The sequence below is a fragment of the Alnus glutinosa genome, chromosome 1, assembly GCF_958979055.1.
Source record: "Alnus glutinosa chromosome 1, dhAlnGlut1.1, whole genome shotgun sequence".
In the NCBI taxonomy this organism is placed as follows: Eukaryota; Viridiplantae; Streptophyta; class Magnoliopsida; order Fagales; family Betulaceae; genus Alnus; species Alnus glutinosa.
Genome location: NC_084886.1, coordinates 36,485,778 through 36,508,881, shown reverse-complemented (window position 1 = coordinate 36,508,881; position 23,104 = coordinate 36,485,778). Strand labels below are relative to the sequence as shown.

Here is a 23,104-nt window from a genome sequence, read left to right as displayed (position 1 = left end):
TAAAATACATGCACCGTAATAGTTGATGAGAAATCGGATCGGAATCTTTTATAATTATTTGTTTGAATTCGAGAGGATTCGGATTGGTGATTGTGAGAGACCGCTTATGAGAACTCACTTGACCAAAAAAAATTGGGCTGCCGAACTAAATATCTGGTCAGGTGGGTCCTATAAGTGATCTCTCACAATTACCTGCTCAAATTCTCTCAAATTCGGAAAAATAATTGTAGATGATCATGATCCTGAGAAATCGGATCGAGATCCTCTCAAATTATTTGTCTGAATTTGAGAGAATTTAGACAGGTAATTATGAGAGACTACTTTTGAGACATATCTAATTAAAAAAAAATTGACTACCCAACCACTTATTCAGCCTCTCAATCAGATTAGGATCCTCTCAAATATTATTTGCCCCAATTTAAAATGATTCGGACATGTAATTGTGAGAGACTACTTATGGGAATCCACGAAATTAAATAAAAATTGGACTGTTCAACCACTTATCGGGTCTATTAAGTCCCATAAATGATCTCTCACCATCACCTGCCCAAAATTGAGATCCGGCTTCTATGCGGTAGTTTTGCTGCAAACACTTTAACAGCTAAGAAACGTTATCCTACGGCAAACCTGACAGAGCAATAGAGACAAACACAGAAAATCCCCACATTTGCTTAATTGCTTCCACTAAACCAATGTAACCATGAACAACAAATAACTTAATTAACACTCCACGTTCCGTTAACCATTTTTAGAAGGTTGGCCTAAATATTAAAATAAAATTTTAATTCAAAAAATTTAAAAAGTTTCCAAATCAATACAAGCAAAGAGGGAGAGAAAAAAGAAAAGAAATTAAGAAGCTGTAGGTACGTTTAATTTGTCTTTGAAACGGAGTGAATTAAGTAAGGGAAGCATGATCAGCTGTTATGTGATTTTTTTTGCTTTAAATTTCCTTGGTTGATCCCAGCCGTTCAAGCATTTCACAGCATCCATTAATAACAACAACCTTAAACGCCATTAATGATCAAAGCTTGTGAAAAGTTGAACCTCCACTTGTCTTCCCCGTAACTTATTCCATTTGTCTTGATCATGATCAGTTTCAAACACCCATGAACATAACAATTAACCCATCTCGCATGCATTAATGGTATATATGAACAGTTTATAAAATGGTTTGGACTGCTTATTAGCTTTCACGTACGCTTTCAGTGAAATGCCCGTTCATTTTCTGGTCCATTCCCTTTGAATTTTGCTCCAACTAAGGCTAGCTTTTCATTGAAAATGCTCATCTCCGGTCCCATAACTCCTGCGCAGGTACGCCATTTGAGCTTTTTCTCCTTCTTTTCTTTTTATTTTATTTCTTTGTGCTTCTTTATTGATTGTTGTTTAACTTGTTTTTATTAATCCCAGGTGTCATTTTTGCTTGGAATCATACCCGTAATTGCAGCTTGGATCTATTCTGAGTTCTTGAACTACAAATATCCAGCCTCTGCAGCTAATAAAGTGTGAGTTGGAGAATTTTTTCAATTCTTGGAATCTATATATATATATATATATATGAATCTGGGTGATTGAATTCCATAAAATCATAATCTTGTTTGTTTGACATATCCATCTTTGTAACAACAGGCACTTGGACGTGAATTTGATTGAAGTGGGGAAGGGCATAGTTAAGGAAGTTGATACAGCTCCTTTCTTACTGCGGGGAGGTCGCCAATCAGCTAAATCTCCAACTTTGTCTGCTAAATATCCTATTTTAAGGTTCTTGGCTTCTTTAAGCTTTCACCTTGTCATGATCATTCTATGTTCCGTTAAGGTTCGTTTGGGTTTGTGATTTCAAAATACAATTTTTAAAAATATAGCTAAGCGTTTGACAAAATCGTATATTGGTTTTTAAAATCACAATTTAACCTTTAAAATTGTGCGTTTTCAAAAAAGTACCTCTTGCCTGTAATTTGAAAACCCAAAACTTCTATCGCATTTTGGAAAAAAAAAAAAAAAAAAAATGCAATCCCAAACAATTCATATATATATATATATATAAAAGCTTATACATATGCCTCGTTTATGATGATATCTTGTTAGGTTCCTCTTGATCGACGAGTCTTTCTTGATCGAAAATCGATTGATTCTTAGAGCTATGTAAGTGAATCACTTCCGTTGATTGAAACTGAGGAATAATCTATAGTTTTTAATTTCTTCGAGTGGCCGGATTGAATCTTGAGTACTACTACTCTTTCTTTTCTCTTAATTACAGATCTGAATTTGGTTTCCTCATGGCATATTTTTTCTTGTGCGACCGTACGGATTTCTTTGCATCAACAACAAAGGTACTGGTTATCATATGCTACTATCTTTCAAAAGGTTGCAATGTCAACCCTCCCGTCAAAATTCACCGTTAAATCAAACGGTTGATAATTGAAATCCTCAAAAAGATGTGTATTTTGGAGATTTCACTTAATTACTCCGTTAAGATTTTTAACGGTGAATTATTTGTGAAGTTTTTCCTAAATATTTTGGGTCCGGTTCTGATGGGTTTTCTTCTGGACTGTCTTTTCGATCGTTCGTGCAGAGTTACAATCGGGATCTCTTCTTATTCCTATACTTCCTTCTCATCATAGTTTGGGGAATACCCTCTTTGAAATTACATCAAGATAAGTCAGGAAAATCAACACTTTATTTAAATAGGCATCAAACTGAAGAGTGGAAAGGTTGGATGCAGGTTAGTTAGTGATCGATCATCAGCTCTTTCAAATGATTTTTCTATAATTTCTTGATCAAAATATGTCAAATATTAATTTCTTGATCATCATGCAGGTGCTTTTCCTGATGTATCATTACTTCGCCGCGACAGAAATCTACAATTATGTGCGAGTATGCCTTGCTGCATATGTGTGGATGACTGGATTTGGCAACTTCACATACTTCTATGTCTTCAAAGATTACAGTCTTGCAAGATTTGCAAAGGTTAATTAATTGCTTCTATGAATTGTCCCACAAATTATATAGCTAGTTGGATCCATTTCAGTCTTCATCATATATATATATTTTGTTTGAATTTTGTTTTTGGATGGAGCAGATGATGTGGAGGCTTAATTTCTTGGTATTATTCTGCTGCATTGTCCTAAACAACAGTTATATGGTGTACTACATTTGCCCCATGCACACTCTTTTCACACTCATCATATATGGGGTGCTTGGTGTTCTGAACAAGTATAATGAGAAGAGGTCGGTCATGGCTGCAAAAATCATTGCCTGCTTCTTCCTAGTTATTATTGTATGGGAAGTTCCTGGAGTTTTTGATTTGGTTTGGAGCCCACTCACATTCTTCCTTGGTTAGTTACTTTTCAGAGCTTCCTTCATATTCCCTGCACTAACAGTTTTTTTTTTTTTTTTTGGAAACTTAAATTATCACTTTTGATCTTTCATTAATTTTGTAATCATCTTTTAATTTTTGTTTTAAATTTCAAATCTCCGCTAGAAGTTAGGTGTTGGTGATTTAATGGAATTTGTAAAAATATGCATGTTTGAGTCTTTGAAAGTTTTTTATACGGGGCTTCGCCCTGACTAGATCTTCAAGACACGGTACGTGAAGGTCATAATGACTCAAATTCTTTAATCAATTGCAGGTTACACCGACCCAAACCCGTCCAGATCACAGTTTCCCCGCATGCATGAGTGGCATTTCCGTTCAGGCCTTGATCGCTACATATGGATAATCGGGATGATATATGCTTACTATCATCCGACTGTAAGTTCTAATGAAAAAAAAAAAAAAAAACTTTACTTGCACTCTTCAAAATATAAGTGGTTTTGTAATCATAACGACTCACTCACAGCTTGGCCATGGGTATGGAGTGATTCACATCCAGCCATGAGATGTATTTTGGTTATTTTAACATCAAATAGATGAAATTAAAAGGACCTAAAACATGAGATACCGGCATTGCAAGTGTTTAAACTTCGAGGTTATGATTGAAAAGCCGCTTTTACTTCCAATAGTGCAAGTGAAGTTTACCTAAAAATAGAACCGTTATATATTTTCTTTTAAGTGATGACAACTGATTTGACATGTTGTATGTAGATTGAAAGGTGGCTGGAGAAGCTTGAAGAAACTGAAACGAAACGCAGAATATCAATAAAAATGGCCGTTGTGCTGATTTCTTCAATGGTATTATGATTTTAATATATCATTAACAAAATTATGTTGAAGTATTGATTAAATGATTACATTTATTTTTTTCTAATCAGCTTAAACTTTTGAGATAAATAGTAATTTAACACCGAGCATTGGTCTCTCTCATGCAAACAGTTGGATTATGTGGTTTTGTAGGTGGGATATGCGTGGTTCAAATCTATATACAAGCTGGACAAGATTACTTACAACAAATACCATCCATATACCTCATGGATTCCGATTACGTATGTGTGTGTATATATATATATATATATATATATATATATATATATATATATATATATATATATATATATATATATATATATATATATATATATGTTGTCGTTTTTCAAGTTATTCATAAGTTGTCGTTTTGCGAGTTATTCATGTGTTGTCGTTTTGCATGTTCATCAGCGCCTTCATATGCGTGCGGAATGTCACCCCGTATTTTCGTAGCTACAGCTTGACCTTTTTCGCGTAAGTGGAATTTATTTATTTTAATCCATTTGTTTTTTTATTTATAGTCTGTTTGAGATTGTGATAAAGAGCTTAGAAAGTGTTTTTTAAGTATATAAAAAGCTGTGTCAAGGAAACATGGGTTCGGGTGTGTTTCGCATTGTAATTTCTTAGAAAAAATGTGCAATTTTAAACTAAATCTCAAAAAATAATTAGTTTGGGATTGCGTTTTTTTTTTTAAATTGCTATTTAAAAATGAAAAAAAAAAAAAAAAATCTGTCTTTTCAAATCGCAAGCAAGAAGATGTTTTTTTGAAAACGCGGTATTTTAAAGGTCAAACTGCAATTTTGCCAAACATTTTTAAAAATCATGTTTTCTAATTGCACATTTTTAAATTGCTAGTTTTAAATCGAAAAACGCAAACGGACCATTCGTTTGGTTAAAAACTTTAAAAGTACTTTTTGACTTTTTGCTTAAAAAAAAAAGAAGCTAAATACTATGTTTTGGTAGAAGCTTGAAAATGAAAACAAAAACTCTATTTATCAAAGCAATCTCATATAGTCTCCCAACTCTTTACTCTCGTATACAAGTCATAGTATTTGCTGCAGCCTCCATTTTGGGGAACTTCAAAAAGATCTTGCTAGCTTTCATCTCATTATGAATTGATTTATCTTTGACTTTACATATGTGATATTACTTTTTGTCTTTGTTTTTTCAGATGGCTTGGGAAGATAACTCTAGAGACCTACATCTCGCAGATCCATATCTGGCTAAGGTATTGTGAAGCTCATAACTATGGAAGCCTGCTAGTTTTTTTAAGGTTTCATCAAATATTAAAGGATAGCTGCTGCTGTTCTTCACAAATAATGGAGTCTATTCACATCTAAAATGGTATCTGTTTTATGATGGTTTATTCCCAATGAACTTAATTGCAGATCCGGGGTTCCAGATGCTCAGCCAAAAATGTTGCTTTCACTGATCCCAGACTATCCCTTATTGAATTTTATGCTCACTACTTCCATATACATTGCAGTAAGTGAAAAAGACATTAATTATACTTTGAAACTTTGAAAACATCGATCTGTTATGACTGAAGCTCCAATCATTTTTTGCAGATTTCTTTCAGACTCTTTGAAGTGACGAACACATTGAAAATGGCATTTGTGCCCAGTAAAGACAATAAGGCCATTATCTACAACATGATTACAGCAGTAGCAGTCTCAAGTGTTTTATATTTCTCGTCTTTTGTGTTGCTAAAAATGCCTCCAATGTTGCCAAGGCACTGATCTTTAGATTAAAGTTGGTTTTTCATGTTTCTCCACTTTCTGTCTAAACCTTTCATGCAAACTACAACATAATATCAGAGCGTATTATGATCCTCGGTTTAACCGTTTCGTTTGTAGTCTCGGGCTTTTCTCATTGGTCTTTTGAAATAGAAACACATAATTTGGTTGATACTCTTATAACATAGGTTTGAGCAATCTGTAAATATAGCATAGAAAAGGTCGATGGCTAATATGAAAATTCTGTGATCCCATAGGAAGAGTACTGTTACACTGCAAGAGTTTTCTGTCTCCCTTAACAGAAACCAAAAGAGAAATGGATTCTTCCTAAATAGAAATAGATTTTGCGACATTTTAATGTATAGGAAAAGTTGGGTAATGGATATAAATACCTACAAAAAAGCACCAGACATGATGGCATTCTCATCACATTAAATGAGACCACTGTTGCCTTACTAGTCCTCTTCCTTCCAAATTCTCATTCTCAACTCGTCCCATAACGTGATTCTCCATTAACAATGGCTGATACTGATCTTTTGGCGTTTCCTCTAAACTTAAAGAGTACCTAGAAGCTGAATGCTTCCTGTATGGCGCTTTGGGTCATGGCCTTGATAAAGTTGCACCCAATTTACCAGTGAAACATACTACAGGGTATGTAAACATTTACAATTGCAGGCGACTAGCGTATCAGTACACACAAAAAGAATACAGAGTTTAACAATAATCTTTGGTCCATGAAACTGGGAAATCCTCGGTGAAACACCCCGGCAAGCTGACTTCTACTTATTCAATCCATTCAAATAACTTTAATCCAACAATATCTGGGAAATTTAAAGCAACACAAACTATGCTGCTGTAAACTTCTGTAGAACAAGATTCTTCTTCTCCAATTTAATTGAAGTCGACTGTACGGATATTCATAAAAAATCCAGGTTGGATGTATCTAAAATATGCCCAACAAGGAGATCAGCAATAATCTGAATATTCAGTCATTTGAGCATCTGTTGCATTTGACTTATGTTTTAGCAAACAAATTTCTTTTGCTATTCGGTTTCTGAAAAAGAAAATCCATAACTTGTGTATTATCCATTACCCAGGATATCATCCAGAATGTGAATTGGCCCCATATGACCTAAGTTGCTAAAGAAACAGCGAATTAACACATTCCAGGTGGCAAGGTTGGGGTAGATCCCTTCGTTTACCATCCTGTGAAGATAAAAATTGGCTTCTTCAACACCTATCCAATTAGAGATCCCCCATAGAAGAGTAGTGTATGATATTATGTCTGGATGCCACTCTTCTGCTGCACTATTTCTGTCAAAAACTTGGATAGCATATCTAACCTTTCCCTGCTTACAGTAGACATAAATTATAGTATTGTATGTGATGGCATCAGGCTTAATCCCTCCTACAAGCATTTTCCCAAGAAGCTGAAAAGTCTCCTGAGGCATACCAGCACGACAAAATCCACGCAAAATTATATTATAAGTCACCAAATTCAGCCCAATCTCCCTTTCTTCCATCTCCCTAACAAGTTCAAAAGCTTCTTTGAATCTATTTACCTTAAAGAGGCCATCCAATAACTCATTATATGTTGTGATGTTAGGAGAACACCTGCAACTCCCCATCTGATCAAGCACTTTTAGAGCACAGTCCAATCTTCCAATGCCACATAACCCTTTTATTAAAGTGTTATATGTAACCGTATTTGGAGGACAAGCTTCGGTAGTCATATTCTCTATAAGAAAATGAGCTTGATTGATCATAGAATTCCTACAGAGAACATCCACCATGCACGTATATGTCACAACATTTGGGTAACAACCATGGGTTATCATCTTGTTCCATGTCTCAGATGCACCAACCAAGTTTCCATTTTTTGCAAAGCCATCAATGAGAATGCTATATGTAGTCACATTTGGAGAACAACCATTTCTCTCCATCTCATCGCAAACAGATACAGCTTTACCCATATTCCCACAAGAGCAGAGGCCATGTATTAGAATGTTGTATGCAACAACATTGGGCGCAAACTCCTCTCTAATCATCCGGTTCCACATTTCGAGAGCTTCAAACTGTCTCCCTCCCAAGAAATACCCCTTTATCAAGGAAGTACACGTGTAAATATTGGGGCTACATCCTCTCCTAAACATTTGGGCCATCACTGCAAGAGACAACCCAACATTCCCCACATCACAAAGAGAACTAATGACTGTCGAGAACGTGATGACATTAGGATCAACCCCTTTATCCACCATCTCAGCTAACAGCTTAAACACCTCCTCAAACTTGTATTCTCTGCAAACCCCATTGATCAGAGCATTATAAACTGACACAACGGGTTTGAACCTCGTCACAAGCTCCCTCGCTTCCTCCACCTTACCAAGCCTACACAAAGTGGAGACTATAGTTGTATAACTCACTGCATCCGGAGAGCACCCTTTCTTCGACATTTCCTCAAGCAACTTTCGTGCACCATCGACCCTATCATTCTTACACAGTGCCTTCAAGAGAATGTTATATGTAAACACATTCGGCTCCATCCCATCTCTCTTCATATTACTATATATCGGATTAATCATCTGAAACCTATTCTCACTAAGCAACGCATCCAATACATGATTGTAAATCTTCACCGTTGGCTCGCACCCAAATTCCCTTATCCTATAAAACGTCTTCAACGCTTGCTCGGCCAACCCGGCTCGCTGATAAGCCTTTATCACACACACAAACAAGTCCTCGGAGCATCTAATCCCTTCCATCTTCATTTGGTGCAATAGGTATTGCACACCATCTGTTTGATTCTTTTCCCGACCGAGTTTCTCAATCATGGTTTGGTACGTTAATGGGGTGTGCTTGAAGGTCCCTGAATTGGCTATGGACTTGAAGTACTCCAAGGCCAAAACGATGTCGACCTCGCGTTTTAATCTGTTTTCGACCTCGCTTTCTTTGAGAAAAAGGGATTGATTTTGTTCAATCTGCGGTTTACAGGGATTGAGAATTGGGTTTGTGTTTAGCACAAAGGGGATTGAAGGTTTGTAAACTTTCAACAATAAGGAAGACCCTTCTTTTAAGTACATCGTAAAAGAACTAAAACCCTAACCCTAGCTTGATTTTCTGAAATTCCAAGTCTTGAATTGGAAGATCGCCTAACAGATAAAAAGGAATACAAATTAGACTTCGATCAGCCAAATCGTGCTGAAATTCTGCTATAAGTGCAGTGGTTTCTTGGGAGTTTTCTCTGTGCAGTGCCGTGTGACGGTGGGAGGATTGCGGCGCCGTGTGTGGTGCTGATGTGCGGCAGTGGGCTGTTGCTCAGTCGTTACCTGTCGGGCTGCGTGTGGTGCTTGGGTTATCAAACATACGAGGAAGACACAAGTGAAAGTGAAAACAGCGTAAAGTTTAGAACCAATTGGAGTCAAGACATTAACTCAAGGGTAGAAATAATTTAGTATAAAATGTGCCATTCCAACCAGATAAGGTACAGTTCGAACAAGATTAAAAAGCAATTTAGAAGAATCGATTCGAGCGAAGTCAAGTTCGAACCGGATAATAAGTCAGTTCAAACTATAATAAATATGTACATGGCTTTATTAATACAAAGAGTAGCAAAAAAAAAAAAAAAAAAACAAACAAACACAAAAAAATGAAAAGGGCTAACAAAGAAGGAAGAGGGGGAATCATTTTAGCTACATATACGAAAAGAACTAATAAAAGGAGAAATGATGGGGATGCAGTCAGAAAACATTCTGGTCGCGACCCAAATTGCCACGTGATAAGTACAAAAGTTTGCATTTCAGTTAACTTTTCGAACTGTCCAACTAGTGGAAGTCAGAATAATGGAATGAATAACGAAAACAGTGGAAGCAATCATCCAGTCTTGAGTGATGGCGGGCAATTAAAGAGCAAGAACAACTGTAAGCGAATCACCTTCAAAAATAAAATAAGATAAGCCCTAAGAGCTTCGTCAATCGAGCTGCAAGAGCTTCGTCAAAAATAGGGGTGGAGGGAGAGTTCGTAAGAGAAAAACACTTAATAATGCAACCTTTAGAATCTCTACAGACTGCTGCTTGAGCAGAGAAAGTATCTCTAATAGATGTATCATAGTTGATCTTGAAAAAAGGTGCAGGAGGAGACTGCCACAGTTCACAAGAGATACAAAGTTTAATCTTCCAAGTGAAATGATGTTCCAACACATTTTTGTTGATAGTAGAATATATAACAAGAGCATTTGGGATAAGACCTTCATGATGAGCCTTATTCTTGATAAACCAAAGATAATCACAGGTAACAGCAGCAAATGTTTGGAACAAGTGAGCCTCTACTTGAGGGATTCCAAGCAGGCGGTGTGGATCGAGGATAATAAGAAGTCAGTCTATCATGTTAGTTACATTTAAAGCAAAAATATCTAAAGGCCAAAAGGAATAACGCCAAACCACCAGAGCAAAAGGACAAGTAAAGAAAGGATGTAGAAGAGAATTAGAAGCAAAAGAACAAAGAGAGCAACTAGAATCAAAGGTGGAAGAATGAATCGATTGGGAAATTCTGGATTTAGTTGGAATAGTATTCCAAATCATTTTCCAAAGGAAAAGCTTTAGGCAGTGATTAAGATTGAGCTTCTAAAGGGCTTTCCAAGAAATACTTGAAAGGGGAGAAGGGCGGGAAGGAGAAAAAGAACAAATGAGATGATGAGTAGATTTGGTAGAGAAAGAACCAAAAGTGAAAGGGGTCCAAAGAAAGAGATTAGAAGGGTTGGGGGAAACAGTAGTTTTAAGAATCTCAGAGACAATAACAAGATCAAATAGGAAATTCAAGAGACTATGGTTCCAAGAATAAGTGTAAGAATGAATGAGATTAGCTATAACTAATGAATAATTAGAGGGAATAGAAGAAATCCTAGGGGTAGGAAGAAAATGAGGAATAGTGGGGATCCAAGGTGAAGACCAAATGGGGAGAACATAATGAATATTAGGAATAAAACAAGTGCCAGCAGATAGAAGAGGTGTATTTACCTTAATACCATTCCAAACCCAAGAACCAGGTTTAGTGGAAGAAGATAAGAGATTACTATACTTGATACTCTTGGTTTGGAGCTGAGAAACCCATAAGCTGTCTTAATTGGAGAGAAGCTTCTATCCAAGTTTGGAGATAAGAGAAAGATTGACATCCTTCATGAGCCTAAAACCAAGACCTCATTGATCTTTAGGAGTACACATAGATTTCCATGATTTGAGAGATAAGTTATTAACTTTATCTTTACGAAAACCCCACCAAAAAATTTTGAAAGCCTTATCCATCTGATTACAGAGACCTTCTGGGAGTAGAACGGAGCTCATAGCATGGGATGGAATAGAAGAAACCACCACCTTAATCAAAACCGATTTACCTGCTTGAGACAAGGTTTTTTATCCTTGACCCTTTGATTTTGCCTTGAATTTTTTTAATTTTTTTTTTTTAAGATATCAAAGAATACAGCTGTTTTGGATTTGCCAAACATAATAGGGAAACCAAGATGCTTAGATGTGGTAGGAGTAATGGTATAGGGAATAATGTTCTGGATAGCAGTAATGATGGAAGAGGTTGTATTTTTGCTAAACAGGATAGAGGATTTATTGATATTGACCGTTTGCCCAAACCAAGAACTATATTTATCCAAGCAATCATTAATAATAGTAACTTCTCTAGAGGTGGCATGTGTAAAAATAACCAAATCATCAGCAAAACAAAGATGGTTTAAAGGGAAACAAGATCTAGATATTTTGAAAGCACGAAGACTACTATGGAGCAATCGGGAAATCACCTCAGTACCAATAATGAAAAGAAAATGTGAAAGTGGATCACAGTGCTTGAGACCCCGAGAAGGTAAAAATAAGCCAAAGGGGCTACCATTGAGTAAAACTGAGGAGGAAGTGGAGATACATAAACGAATCCAGATGATCAAAATCGGGTGAAAACCAAGTTTGAGAAGAACAACCAGTAGAAAACTCCATTCCATTTTATCAAAAACATTTTCCATATCAATATTGATAGCCATAAGACCACCTCTATCATGCTTGGATTTGAGAGAATGGAGCATTTCATGAGCCAAGATAGAATTGTTCTGAATATTTTTATTGCACAAAGGTTGCTTGAAGTGGAGATAGAAACTTGTTGAGAAGAGGCTTGAGTCTATTTGCAAATAACTTCAAGGTAATCTTGTAAATAATATTGCAAAGGCTGATAGGGCGATAATGGTAAACAGAAGAGGTTCCAAGCTTCTTGGGGATTAGAGCAATAAAAGTATGGTTTTGATTATTCCTAAAAAAATTCAAGACTGCCTAAAGAACAACCATTTTAATACAACTCCAGCATTTCATATAGAACAAAGAAATTAAACCATCAAACCCCAAAGCCTTAGAGGTGCCCACGCTAGCTAGGGCATTGTAAATTTCAGATTTAGTAGAAATAGCACATAACAGAACATTATCTTCAGCCAAAATCAATCATACAAATCAAGTGTAAGAATTTCTTGAGAATCCCAAATCAATCATACAAAATTTATTCAAAAAAGTGTTAAAAGCATTGTTGGAAGAACAATTAAAGGGGCGACCTCCCAATTTATCTGATTGAGCAGTGATATCGTTAAAATCCCGAATACAAAGCCAGGGAACATCATAGTCTTCACTAAATTGAGCCAACATAGACCAAAAGTGAGAACTATATTTCTGATAGGAAGGTCCATAAACAAAGGAAATCATCCATTGGGTAGTGGTGGAATCTGAGTAACACCAAACATATATAATATCATTAGAAACATAACAACAAGATAATTTAACATCAGTTTTCTAGGCCAGCAAAAGACCATCTCTAGAACCAAAAGAATTGGCCTGGACTAGCAAAAAGAAACCAAGCTTATGCAAAATAGAGAGAGCAACTATTGTAGTAGTCTTAGTTTTAGACAAAAAGAGAATATCTGGATTAGACTTCTGACCATGGCTCGAAGGCTACGGATTGTAAAGGATTGAGTCAAACCCCTACAATTCCAAGATAAAATTTTCATGAGGCTGGAGGGGGCATGGTCAAGCCAACCGCCTCAACTTTGTTGCGAACAAGGGAAAAACCTCCACCAGAGTCACATTCATCCACCAAAACCAGTTGTGTAACACTACGAGTCTTACGATCAATTTTGAAGGGCTTCCGAGGAACACCTAAAGGAACTGTCGAGACATGAGAACCACTGCGAACACCCATAGAAACTGTTGAAGAAGCCAGAACATGTTGAACACAACTTAGAACAGGTTGAGTGCTACAAATAGAAGAAGCAGAAATGTCATCTGATGCTAGTTGTTGAGAGATTACAGTAGAGGCCAGAATCCCTGAACAGCTGCATTGGAAAGGAAATAGTGGAGCAGATAGAAAACCAATAACCGGACCCACAGAGGATACATGAATCGAGCTTTTCAGATTTTACAAGAGATAAGAGCTGCCATTTCCATTCTGTCTTGAGAGTTGGAGTGTGGACTCATCGGAGGAGAAATATGTTTCTTCATTGGTGGATTAAAAAACTATATTTTGTCGGAGAAGGAGACCCGTTTTTTAACTTTGGGTGACTAGTTTATCATAAGAGAAAAGGGAGGAGAAGATGGTAGGGGTGTGGGAGAATAAACAGAGGGAATGGGAGGGTGAAGATGGGCTATACGGACGGGTTGGTGGAGGTGTTTTGGGTGGATAAGGGTAGAATCGGGTAAAGCTTGGGTTGGAGTTATGGAATTTACGATTGGTTTGGGTCTTTGGATTAAGAGAAAATGGTTGAGGAAAGTTAACAGGCCTAATAAGTAGTGGGCTCTGGGGAAGCCCACAGCAGCTTCAATTTGGAAATGAGGTAGTGGAAAGTATAGCCTGGGCTGGATTTGTTGGATATCATACATGTCTTGGATATGAGTTATAATAGAGTTCAATAAGGCACGCGGGGGGGGGGCAGGGTGGGCTTGTAAAATTATGGATTGGATAAGGTTGATGCATTGATGAGACAATAAGATTCAGTAAGCATAGATATTTGATGATCATTAAATAGGGATTACCTTTGTTATAAGAGCTGGATTTGGATGATTCAGCTGACTTAGATTTTTGAGAGCTAAGCAATGTGGCAAAAGCAGAAATGAGGGATGGTAAGTGGGGTTGCATCAGTGCAACATAGAGAGATCTGGGAGTTATCGTGATGGAGAAGGAGTCAACCCGGTCCTGCAAAGCTTGGGCAGCAAGTTGCCTTTGCGTTAATCAAGTCATGAGTTGCAATTGAACGAGCTCATCTCCATTGTTGGTTGCAGAAAAAGCTTCAAGAGGAGGAGTGACCGGGATAAAAGGAGATTTACCAACTTCAGACTTACCCATTTCATTTGCAGCCACCTGGAACCTCGAAGAAGAATGAGGGCTGGAAAAGATTGTGGCCATGAGAGAAAGACCATATTTCTCATGAGGTAGTAGAAGTAGGGGAGCAAGGCATCCATTCTTTTTGTGACCAATCAAACCACAGAGGATGCAGTAATCTGCAAGCCGTTGATAAAGAAAACAAACCCAAATTGGATCTCTGCCCAAACGAGAGAAATGAAAGCCTGGAACAAGCGGTTTCAAGGTGTCTATCTCAACTTTAATACAAAGGTGATGGCGACAAATGATACATGGGACCTCGCCATTTTCCACTTCCAGCAGAGTGCCAAGAGCTTTACCAATCTTAATAGCATTAAAAGCAGACATGTTTTGTAAAGGCACACCATGAACTTGAATCTAGAAAGGACATATATGAAGTTCTGCCTCTTCAAACGTTAGTTTAGGAGACCAAGGCTTGAGAATAAGCATAGAACCGTGAACATTCCAAGGACCTTGAGCAAAATACGCTTAACATGGGAGTATTGTGGAACAGTGAACAAAAATTTATCAGAAGCCAAAATTTCAATTTCAAGAGGAGTCACAAACTTCTAGGCATTAACAAGAGTATCACGGACCCATCTCAAAAGCTTCCTGTTTTGGATGTTCTATTGATAAAGATTCCAACCGAGCAGGAACATCCCAACCAAGAGCTTCAGTTTCATGCATAAGAGGTTGGAGGTTGATTTGAGAGGTATCCATTTGACAAACTAGAAGGAAGAGAGACGAAGCAGCAAGGGAGATAAAAAGTCTTTGGAAGGTCTTTCCTAAAAAGAGAGAAAGAGAAAGCTCAGAGAGCGGGTGGAAGAAAGACTTTTTTGGCGCTAGCTTTATTAATACTTAGTGTAGTATTATTTATGTCAAACCAGGAAAAAAATGTCGTGCATGCGATTTTCTTACGCACACAAACATTCTTAAAGATAAAAAGCAAAGTATAAGAATAATATTTCTTGAGGTATTAAAAGATCATAAGATTTGAATAAGCCATAGGAATTTGAAATAAAGAGTAAAGGCTAATGTGTAAATACATTATAAATGCATAGATAGATCAGAATCAAGGGACTCTGTCTAAGAAGTTAAGCCCAAACAGTAAGTGCAAACTTACTGGCCCTATATTATTTTACAAAAGCATGTTTTGTATATTTTCCTTGAGCCATGTCATTTGATTATATGTATGAATGTATTTTGAGATATTTTACATGTTTGTTAAATGAAAATGTGTTTTTATTTTTATTTTTTTAAAAAAAAAAATAATTTATAAAAAAGAGGTTGAGTTTTAGAAGGAAAATATGATTTGCGAAAGTTGCCTAACAACCTAGTGGTTAAGTAAGGTTCCACACTTAATACCTCAAAGCTGTAAGATGGATAAAATATTAGCAATCGAGTGATTAAGGAGAGGAAACTCTTGAGGATAAGTGGATATATATATATAAAGATTTATAAAAAGAGGTTGAGTTTTAGAATGAAAATATGATTTGCGAAAAGATAATATTTTGAAAAAAGATGATGTTATTAATGAATGCATGTGAAAGCTCAGTGGTTAGGAGGAGATTATGCACCTAACACACTAATGTTAGGAATGGAAAAATAAAGTTACCTAATAACAAGCGGTTAAGTGGGGTTACACACTTAACACCTTGAAGCTGTAAGAGGGATAAAATATTAGCAAACTAGCGATTAAGGGGGGGGGATCAGGATCCCCTCAAATTCTTTGCCCGAATTTGATACAATTCGGGCAGGTTGTTGTGAGTAAGCATTTATGAGATCCACCTGACCGGATAAGCAGTTGGGCAGCCCAACTTTTATTTGGTCAGGTGGGTCTCATAAATGCTCACTCACAACTACCTGCCCGAATTCTATCAAATTCGGGCAAAAAATTTGAGGGGATCTTAATTCGGGGGGGGGGGGGGTATTGCTCAACAAATTCTTGAGGATAAGTGGGAATATAAAATCTACTTATTGATGTTATGATATGTTATATTGTGTTATGCTATGTTATGTGTTATATCGCTTATAAGTTTAAATTGTTTATCATATTATGAACTATTTTACTGCTTCATATTATAGAATGTAGAGTTAATTATACAGTAAGAAAATGCAAAAGAAAATATTTATGTTTTTTTATGAATCAATTTTTCTTATCATATGGTTTACCAAGTAGCCATAAGTAAAACTCCTTTACAAAAACTCTACATATGTGGTTGTCTAGTAAACATTTGCGATGAGATAGTTTTAAATATAAAAATAGGGCTTGTTTTATAAATGATCAATTTACTTATACTCACTGAGATCATGAACTCACATATCCACATGTGAAGTTGTAGGGTAAATTGTGGTAATCCATCATTTCACATAGGCAAAGATTTCCTCCAAATTGGGTTGGAGGAAGTGTTCTTTTGTATGTGAGAAGCACATGCTTTTTTTAATTGTAGGAACAAAGTTGAAAATATCTTGTAAAAAATGCATGTGTTTCTCACATGCAAAGGAACGCATGTCATTTTTATAGATTGGATTAGCAGTATTGGCCAAAACCACTAACCGCAACCGCATGGGCGGTTAGCGAAAACTGCCAACTGCCTCCGCCAACCCCTTTTATTATTATTATTATTATTATTATTATTATTATTATTATTATTATTATTATTTTATTTTATTTTATTTTATTGTTTTTATTTTTTTTATTATTTTTTTCTAGAATAGTTATCTGATATCTCTGTGGTAAATGATTTTCAAATCTTCGATGTAGATGCTGGATAGAGACAACAACAGAAAACAAAAAACCCAGATTGATCAAACTCATCAACATATAAAACCCACAAATTTTTTTTCTAAAAATCCATGGAAAAATCAATCAAGTTCATGAAATAGAGATTCAGACTTGAACACCAAAACGACGTCATTTCATAATATATATATATATATATATATATATAGATAAACCACTAACCACTCCTGTAGGGTGATTTGCAGTAAGCGGTTAACGGTTTTAACGATTAGCGGTTATAGGCGGTTAGCGGACGATTATTAGAGGGCGGTTATTGCACTCCTACCTTCTAATGCTATTAAAACATGCATGTATTTTTTACATGTTGACAATTTTATAGATTGAGTTGTAGGAACTTTCTTGAATCGAATTGGAAAAAAAAATTAAAAAACAAAAACAAAAAACAAAACAAAACTCTATCCCATCTATATTCATTATATTAATTTATGTGGTCTAATGTATGCAATGTTTACCTTTACTAGCTTGACACAATGAAACTTATAATTGGCATTATATTAGGGTTACTTCAGGTTAATATTATGAAATCGGATCCGAGGAACCGGTTCCTTAAAAATGAGGGGCAAAATTATCCATAAGAATAAATTGACAATTTTTACTTTTTTTTTTTTTTTAAGGAACAGGTTCCTCTCCACTCTCCAATTCAAATGAATAGAGGATCTGATTCCTAATATCATTACCGCATAGTGCGTATTATGTCTCATTTTCTTTCTGAAGCACCCGACATAATGGCATTCTCATCGCATTAAATGAGACCATCAATATTCAAGAATTTTATAGTTGTTGGTGTGTTTTTTTTGTTAAATGCTTCCATTGTTATTTATTGACAACAATGTATGATTCGTAGAGAATAAGAATTGCTACCTACTTAATTAAAAAAGATCGATCTTGTGGTCGTGAAATACATGAAATAGTAATTGAATAGACATGAGATTCATGTGATAATCAAAGCCGTAAAAGCCATGAACCCAAAGAAAAGAAAAGATCGACATAGTCGACACTAAATTGCTAAATAGGCCGCGGAAGCATTCCTACCCACATTTTTTCTCTTTTTTCTTCCATTAGAATTTGGAGTGACAACCAAACGTCTAAAGATAGTATAACATATTAAAGAACGAGGTCAAGAAATCCAACTCTCAGTCATCGGTAAAATTAACGTTCCACTAATGAGTCAAAAAAAAAAAGCTACCTTAAATGTCTGATCTCCACACCAAACATCATGCAAAAATCTAATCTTAACAATCTCAAATCTAGTATGACTCAACATTCAAGCGACGTCAAACCTTAAAGTGCTCTTGTCTCAAGTTATATTAAGCTATGAAAAAAAGTTGCCTCCAACCTGCAAAAGCAGGCTTTCATACAAAATTTCCCTCCAAGCCAAATGGTATTTATGGAAAACTATAAAGGAGAAATGAAAGAGAGGGTAGACAAAAGTAAACCACATAATAGTATAGCCCAAGCTATTTCCAAATCCCAGAGGAATGTACATACATCACAGCGAGCAGCATCACAGCTTTCCTTCCATTCAACACGTAGCCATAAATCCATCAGAATATGTGCACCATGTCATAGGCAAATCTTCTTATGTCAAGGAAAGTAGGCAAATATAAAACCAATGTTATACCAGAAAATGATTCAGTAACAAGAATAAATTACTTGAACTAATTTTTTTGGATCTTGGAAATTTCTAGATGAACATGTTTCATTAAGATATCAATACTTTTGCACCATGGTCCAGCCACCATGATCAACATGTGGCAGAAAAATAAAAAAGGCTTAAGAATAATCATGTGAAATCTTAAAAAGCAAGAGCTGGGTGCTTGCAGGAGAAATGCCTCTGAAAACACTTTTCTGTTTTTAGAGACGAAAACATACTTTTTCTCAAAACTATTAACAAATAACTCAAAACATAAAAAAAACTTTTCAAAACACACCACTTTTTAGAAAACTTTTCACACCTTTTCATAAGAATATTTTGACAAAATCGGTGCTGAATTTTTGCAAGTATAAATATTAACTTATTACTTAAAAAAGATTTTCTAAAAAATGAGTGTTTGTGTGGCCACTCTTAGCAGAGGAGAGAGGTGCCCATGTGGCTACCTCTCTCCATGTCAGAGGTGACCGCACGACCACCACAAGAAGTCAGGGGTGGTCATGTAACCACCATAATAAGCCAAGAGTGGCCATGTGGCCACTCCGACCAGATACGAGTGGCCGCACAACCACCTTTCTCCTCCATGAGGGTGGCCACACAGCCACGAAGTCAAGTTTACATTTGCTTGTATTTTCTCAAATGTGCAAAAAAATAAAATAAATACTTGGGACTTTATATCACATCAGAATATTTTTTTAAACAAAAAACAAACACATTTCAAAACATTATTAAATGTACCCTAAAAATTTGTCCAAGATTTTTGCCATTGTTATTACAAGTGTAATATCAATGGCAATTGTTCAAGCTTTTTGCCATTACTAAGGAAGGTCTCAACATAAAGAAAGGATACGTCCAGAATAGCACGAATGACTGCAAAAGAAAAGGAGAGGTAGAAAATGTTAACAAAATAAACATTTGAATTACATCGTAATGTTAGTAAGTTAACTAAGCCACATAAGTATAATAAATTAAATGGCAGATGTGTAAATATTTTTCAGTGACATACCAAAAAGTTCTCTCTCTCTCTCTTCAGTTTAGCATTCACTATATATTTTTTCAGTAAATTTTTGAGCTCCAAGCACAAGTAATATAAGCTATTTCAATGACATAATAAGAATTTTTCTTCCATCCCCAGCAAAGAGAAGAATTTTTCTTCAAGCAGAAAAATCAACTTTTCTATAATTCAATGGAAGAAAATGGAGCAGCCAGTTATCAACAAAGGCCATGCCAAGGAAAAAAAAAAGAGCTCTTTCTAATGAACTTAATATCAAAGGCATAAATCAATCCTGAAAATTTACCCTAACAGATAAATTTATAACCAACTTAAGTAACTACCATGAGGCCAGCATCACTCCCACGAAGTTGCGAAAACAAAAGGAAAACAACAATAGAGAATTCAATTAGTTAGCAGAAAGCATGCGAGATGATATGCTTAGAGGAGGCTAGGAGGATTCAACACATTTCTAAAACTTTCGCAAGGTGTTCTGATTAACCATGTTGGGAACACTTAACAACCAGAAACGTACAGAATATTCCATATTATCAAGTACAGTGTCAAAGGCAATAATTGAAAAGTAAGATTCATCTCCATTGAGCCTCCCTAATGCTTTGCTACATGCCTTGACTGATGTAAAATATGTTAAAAATGACAGCAAATCAACAAAGCAAAGCAGAGAATATGAGAACTATGACATCTTAAAGTAAAATACTCACAAGTCACGAGACACAAATGCTAAGGAAGAGGTGAGCTCTATGCAAACAGGTCAGATTTATACTAAACAAAGAAGAGAGATAACAAAGAACTGATAGATAAAGAGCCATACCATAAGCCCACCAAAAAATCCATCAAGTATAACTTGGTTCCAGCTATTGAAGTACGAATGAATTGAAAACCCTGCCTTTGCTACTAGCCCAACTGAAGTGATTGCCATGACAAGGAAATAAAAGATGAACCCAGTCAAGCTGGTGAATCCCAAAATTCCAGCAATCACACCACCAATGATAGACAGAAAAGTCCGGCTGCACAAAAAGTCAAAAGCTTAGGTTCCACCTACAAGCAACCCAAAAAGTCTTTTATCAAACTCATTGGATATTGCAAAATCCCCTCAAACATTTATTAAGACAAGTCTTAATGTTATTAAAGCCTTCCGATTTTTTTTTTGTCCCCCTCTCTCTCTCTCTCTCTCTGACACACACACACAGTTGGAGGGATGAAGCATAGGGTCTCTCTTTACAGTTATCTAAAATATCAAGCATGTAACAATTAGACTGGCTCCATATGATAATGGGTTGTCAAAACAAACCTGTAATAAATAATTTTCATGTTACTTTGCAGATTCTCAGCATTGAAGGTTGGTATATCATTTGTAGCCTCACTAGATTTCTTCTCTGCTGCAACTGAATCATTATGCCCCGCCATGCCTTCTACTTATGTGTAATAGGATAACAAATTTCTGATGAAGAAAGACAAAAGTAAATGAGCTATTTGTGATTGTAAACAAACTTTTATGAAGCTTCTTAATACTACAATGAACAATGACCAATAAATGGTCCTCGAAGCACTCATACAAATAACGAAAAACCTCATAGTCAAGAACTCCAAATTGTTCCTAAATCAAATAGTTGATGGATTTTATACTTCTACAAGGAAAAAGGAGAAAAAGAAAAGAACAGATATTATTGCACCCTACTTGTACCATATTTTAATGATGTACTGAACCATATTGATTATAATTATCATTTTAGATAGATAATCCAAGTCCTTGATATTTCAACATCCATCGATAAGAATGAAATGGGGTTTCTCCAGAGGGAGATGAAGGAAGAATCTATCAACCAATATGAACATACCAAATTAACCTTGGCCTGTTATTTTCAGCTGAAATAATTACCCATGTACTTTGGCATTCCCTTTCTACTTTTTTTGTGATAAAATAATTAACACCCCAACCCCATCCCATCTCACATGAATGCTGCAATCCTATAAACATTCCCACCATAAATCATCTAAAAACTGTCAAAACCAATCCCAACAAACAGAAATTGATCCAAAAACCAACATTTAATCATTCAAAATATAATATTTCTTAGGCTTATGAACTACTTTCACATAGATAATTCAAGCACAACAAAAATGACAAACCTTTACCTTTCCACCGACTCTAACAAGAAAAACAAAATAAAAAACTACGCAATAAACATGTGAGATATACAAGAGGGAACGCTATCAGATCTGTGAACTTTATAGGAACATCCAAAACATAGATTATACAACAAGGGGGCAACGGAGATTACAAAATAGAAGACAGCCCAAAAAAATCATAGATTCGTATCAAGAAAATTTTAACCAAGCAAAGATTTTCCATTAAAACAAAAAGGAGAAAACAAAATTTTGTTAAACAAATACAAGCTAGACCCCATTTCGTTCTGTTAAAAAATTTTATCAAAAATCGAAAAAATGATTTGGGCATTTCATGCCCAAGCCAAGCTCTATAATCCTCCAAGCGTCCAAAGCAGAATATTGGCCTGGATAAGACTTATAGATCTCAATCATAACACATTTATAACCTTCATTTTCACTCCTACATTCCCAGCAACCAAACAAACAGAAAACATTTTTTTTTTTCCAATTTCCCAGAAAATGTATTCCGTAAAACTACTTTTGGGGAAAACAAATTCGATCCATGCTATTTTCTCCTCTGCTTAGAATTTCTTCATATTCCCTCTCTATAATGCCTAGGCCTTCATATCAAATGCTATTCTCTTTTCTTTTCATTTAATTTATTTTCTTCAGTTTTCTCAATGACCAAATGGAATGACAAAGCAACGAATCTAAAGATTAATAATTGCAATCAGCTAACGCATGCCTCACAATAACAAAACCATGCCCACGAACCCTAAGGCAATGTAATGCCTGTTTTATCAACAAGCAAGAAAAGCAATATCGAAAATCCCAATCAAGAATATGATCAAATTAACGAGTGGATCAAAGTGAAAAGCAAGAGACTTACTTGGGGTCGCTGGTGTGTGATTGAGATCTTGGAAAGACGGACGGAGGGCTTCTCTCTTTCACGGCTCAACAAAGCTCAAAGATGTCAACAGCGATTCCGAATGGAGTAGTAGCTGATACCATCCAACGGTCCAGAGTTGCCTACGTATATAGAATTATATTTGTCTTGGAAATGTCGGAATTAGCCTTCGTTAGGATTGCAGCGTATAAAACTGCTTTAGGATGACAATTTGTATTTGTGTGTTTAGTTTATTTTGTGTTCAAATAGGAATATAATATTATATAAGTCAATCATAATTTAACTTATTTAAAAATAGGAAGACTTCACAACTCTAAGAGC

General features: G+C 35.8%; 3 protein-coding genes across 3 annotated transcripts; 1 reads left to right on the top strand and 2 right to left on the bottom strand.

The window, feature by feature from the left end:
• The first annotated feature begins 1,306 nt into the window (after positions 1-1,306).
• On the top strand, positions 1,307-5,993 carry LOC133879647 (protein REDUCED WALL ACETYLATION 2-like). The gene is made up of 14 exons (XM_062318298.1): positions 1,307-1,502; positions 1,627-1,758; positions 2,083-2,139; positions 2,255-2,327; positions 2,570-2,719; positions 2,815-2,964; positions 3,077-3,332; positions 3,627-3,748; positions 4,082-4,168; positions 4,331-4,419; positions 4,592-4,654; positions 5,352-5,408; positions 5,569-5,665; positions 5,749-5,993. The coding sequence occupies exons 4-14, from the start codon at positions 2,274-2,276 to the stop codon at positions 5,917-5,919; spliced, it is 1,296 nt and encodes a 431-aa protein (XP_062174282.1). The 5' UTR covers positions 1,307-1,502; positions 1,627-1,758; positions 2,083-2,139; positions 2,255-2,273; the 3' UTR covers positions 5,920-5,993.
• A 112-nt stretch (positions 5,994-6,105) lies between these two features.
• LOC133879642 (pentatricopeptide repeat-containing protein At3g48810) lies at positions 6,106-9,341 on the bottom strand. Its single transcript, XM_062318285.1, has one exon. It carries the CDS (start codon positions 8,994-8,996, stop codon positions 6,999-7,001), a length of 1,998 nt encoding a protein of 665 aa, XP_062174269.1. The 5' UTR covers positions 8,997-9,341; the 3' UTR covers positions 6,106-6,998.
• Positions 9,342-18,367: 9,026 nt separating this feature from the next.
• On the bottom strand, positions 18,368-22,965 carry LOC133879634 (uncharacterized). The gene is made up of 5 exons (XM_062318273.1): positions 22,766-22,965; positions 21,059-21,208; positions 20,579-20,774; positions 19,606-19,625; positions 18,368-18,679 (listed from the first exon to the last, which is right to left on the bottom strand). Exons 2-5 carry the CDS (start codon positions 21,172-21,174, stop codon positions 18,649-18,651), a joined length of 363 nt encoding a protein of 120 aa, XP_062174257.1. The 5' UTR covers positions 21,175-21,208; positions 22,766-22,965; the 3' UTR covers positions 18,368-18,648.
• Positions 22,966-23,104: the final 139 nt, after the last annotated feature.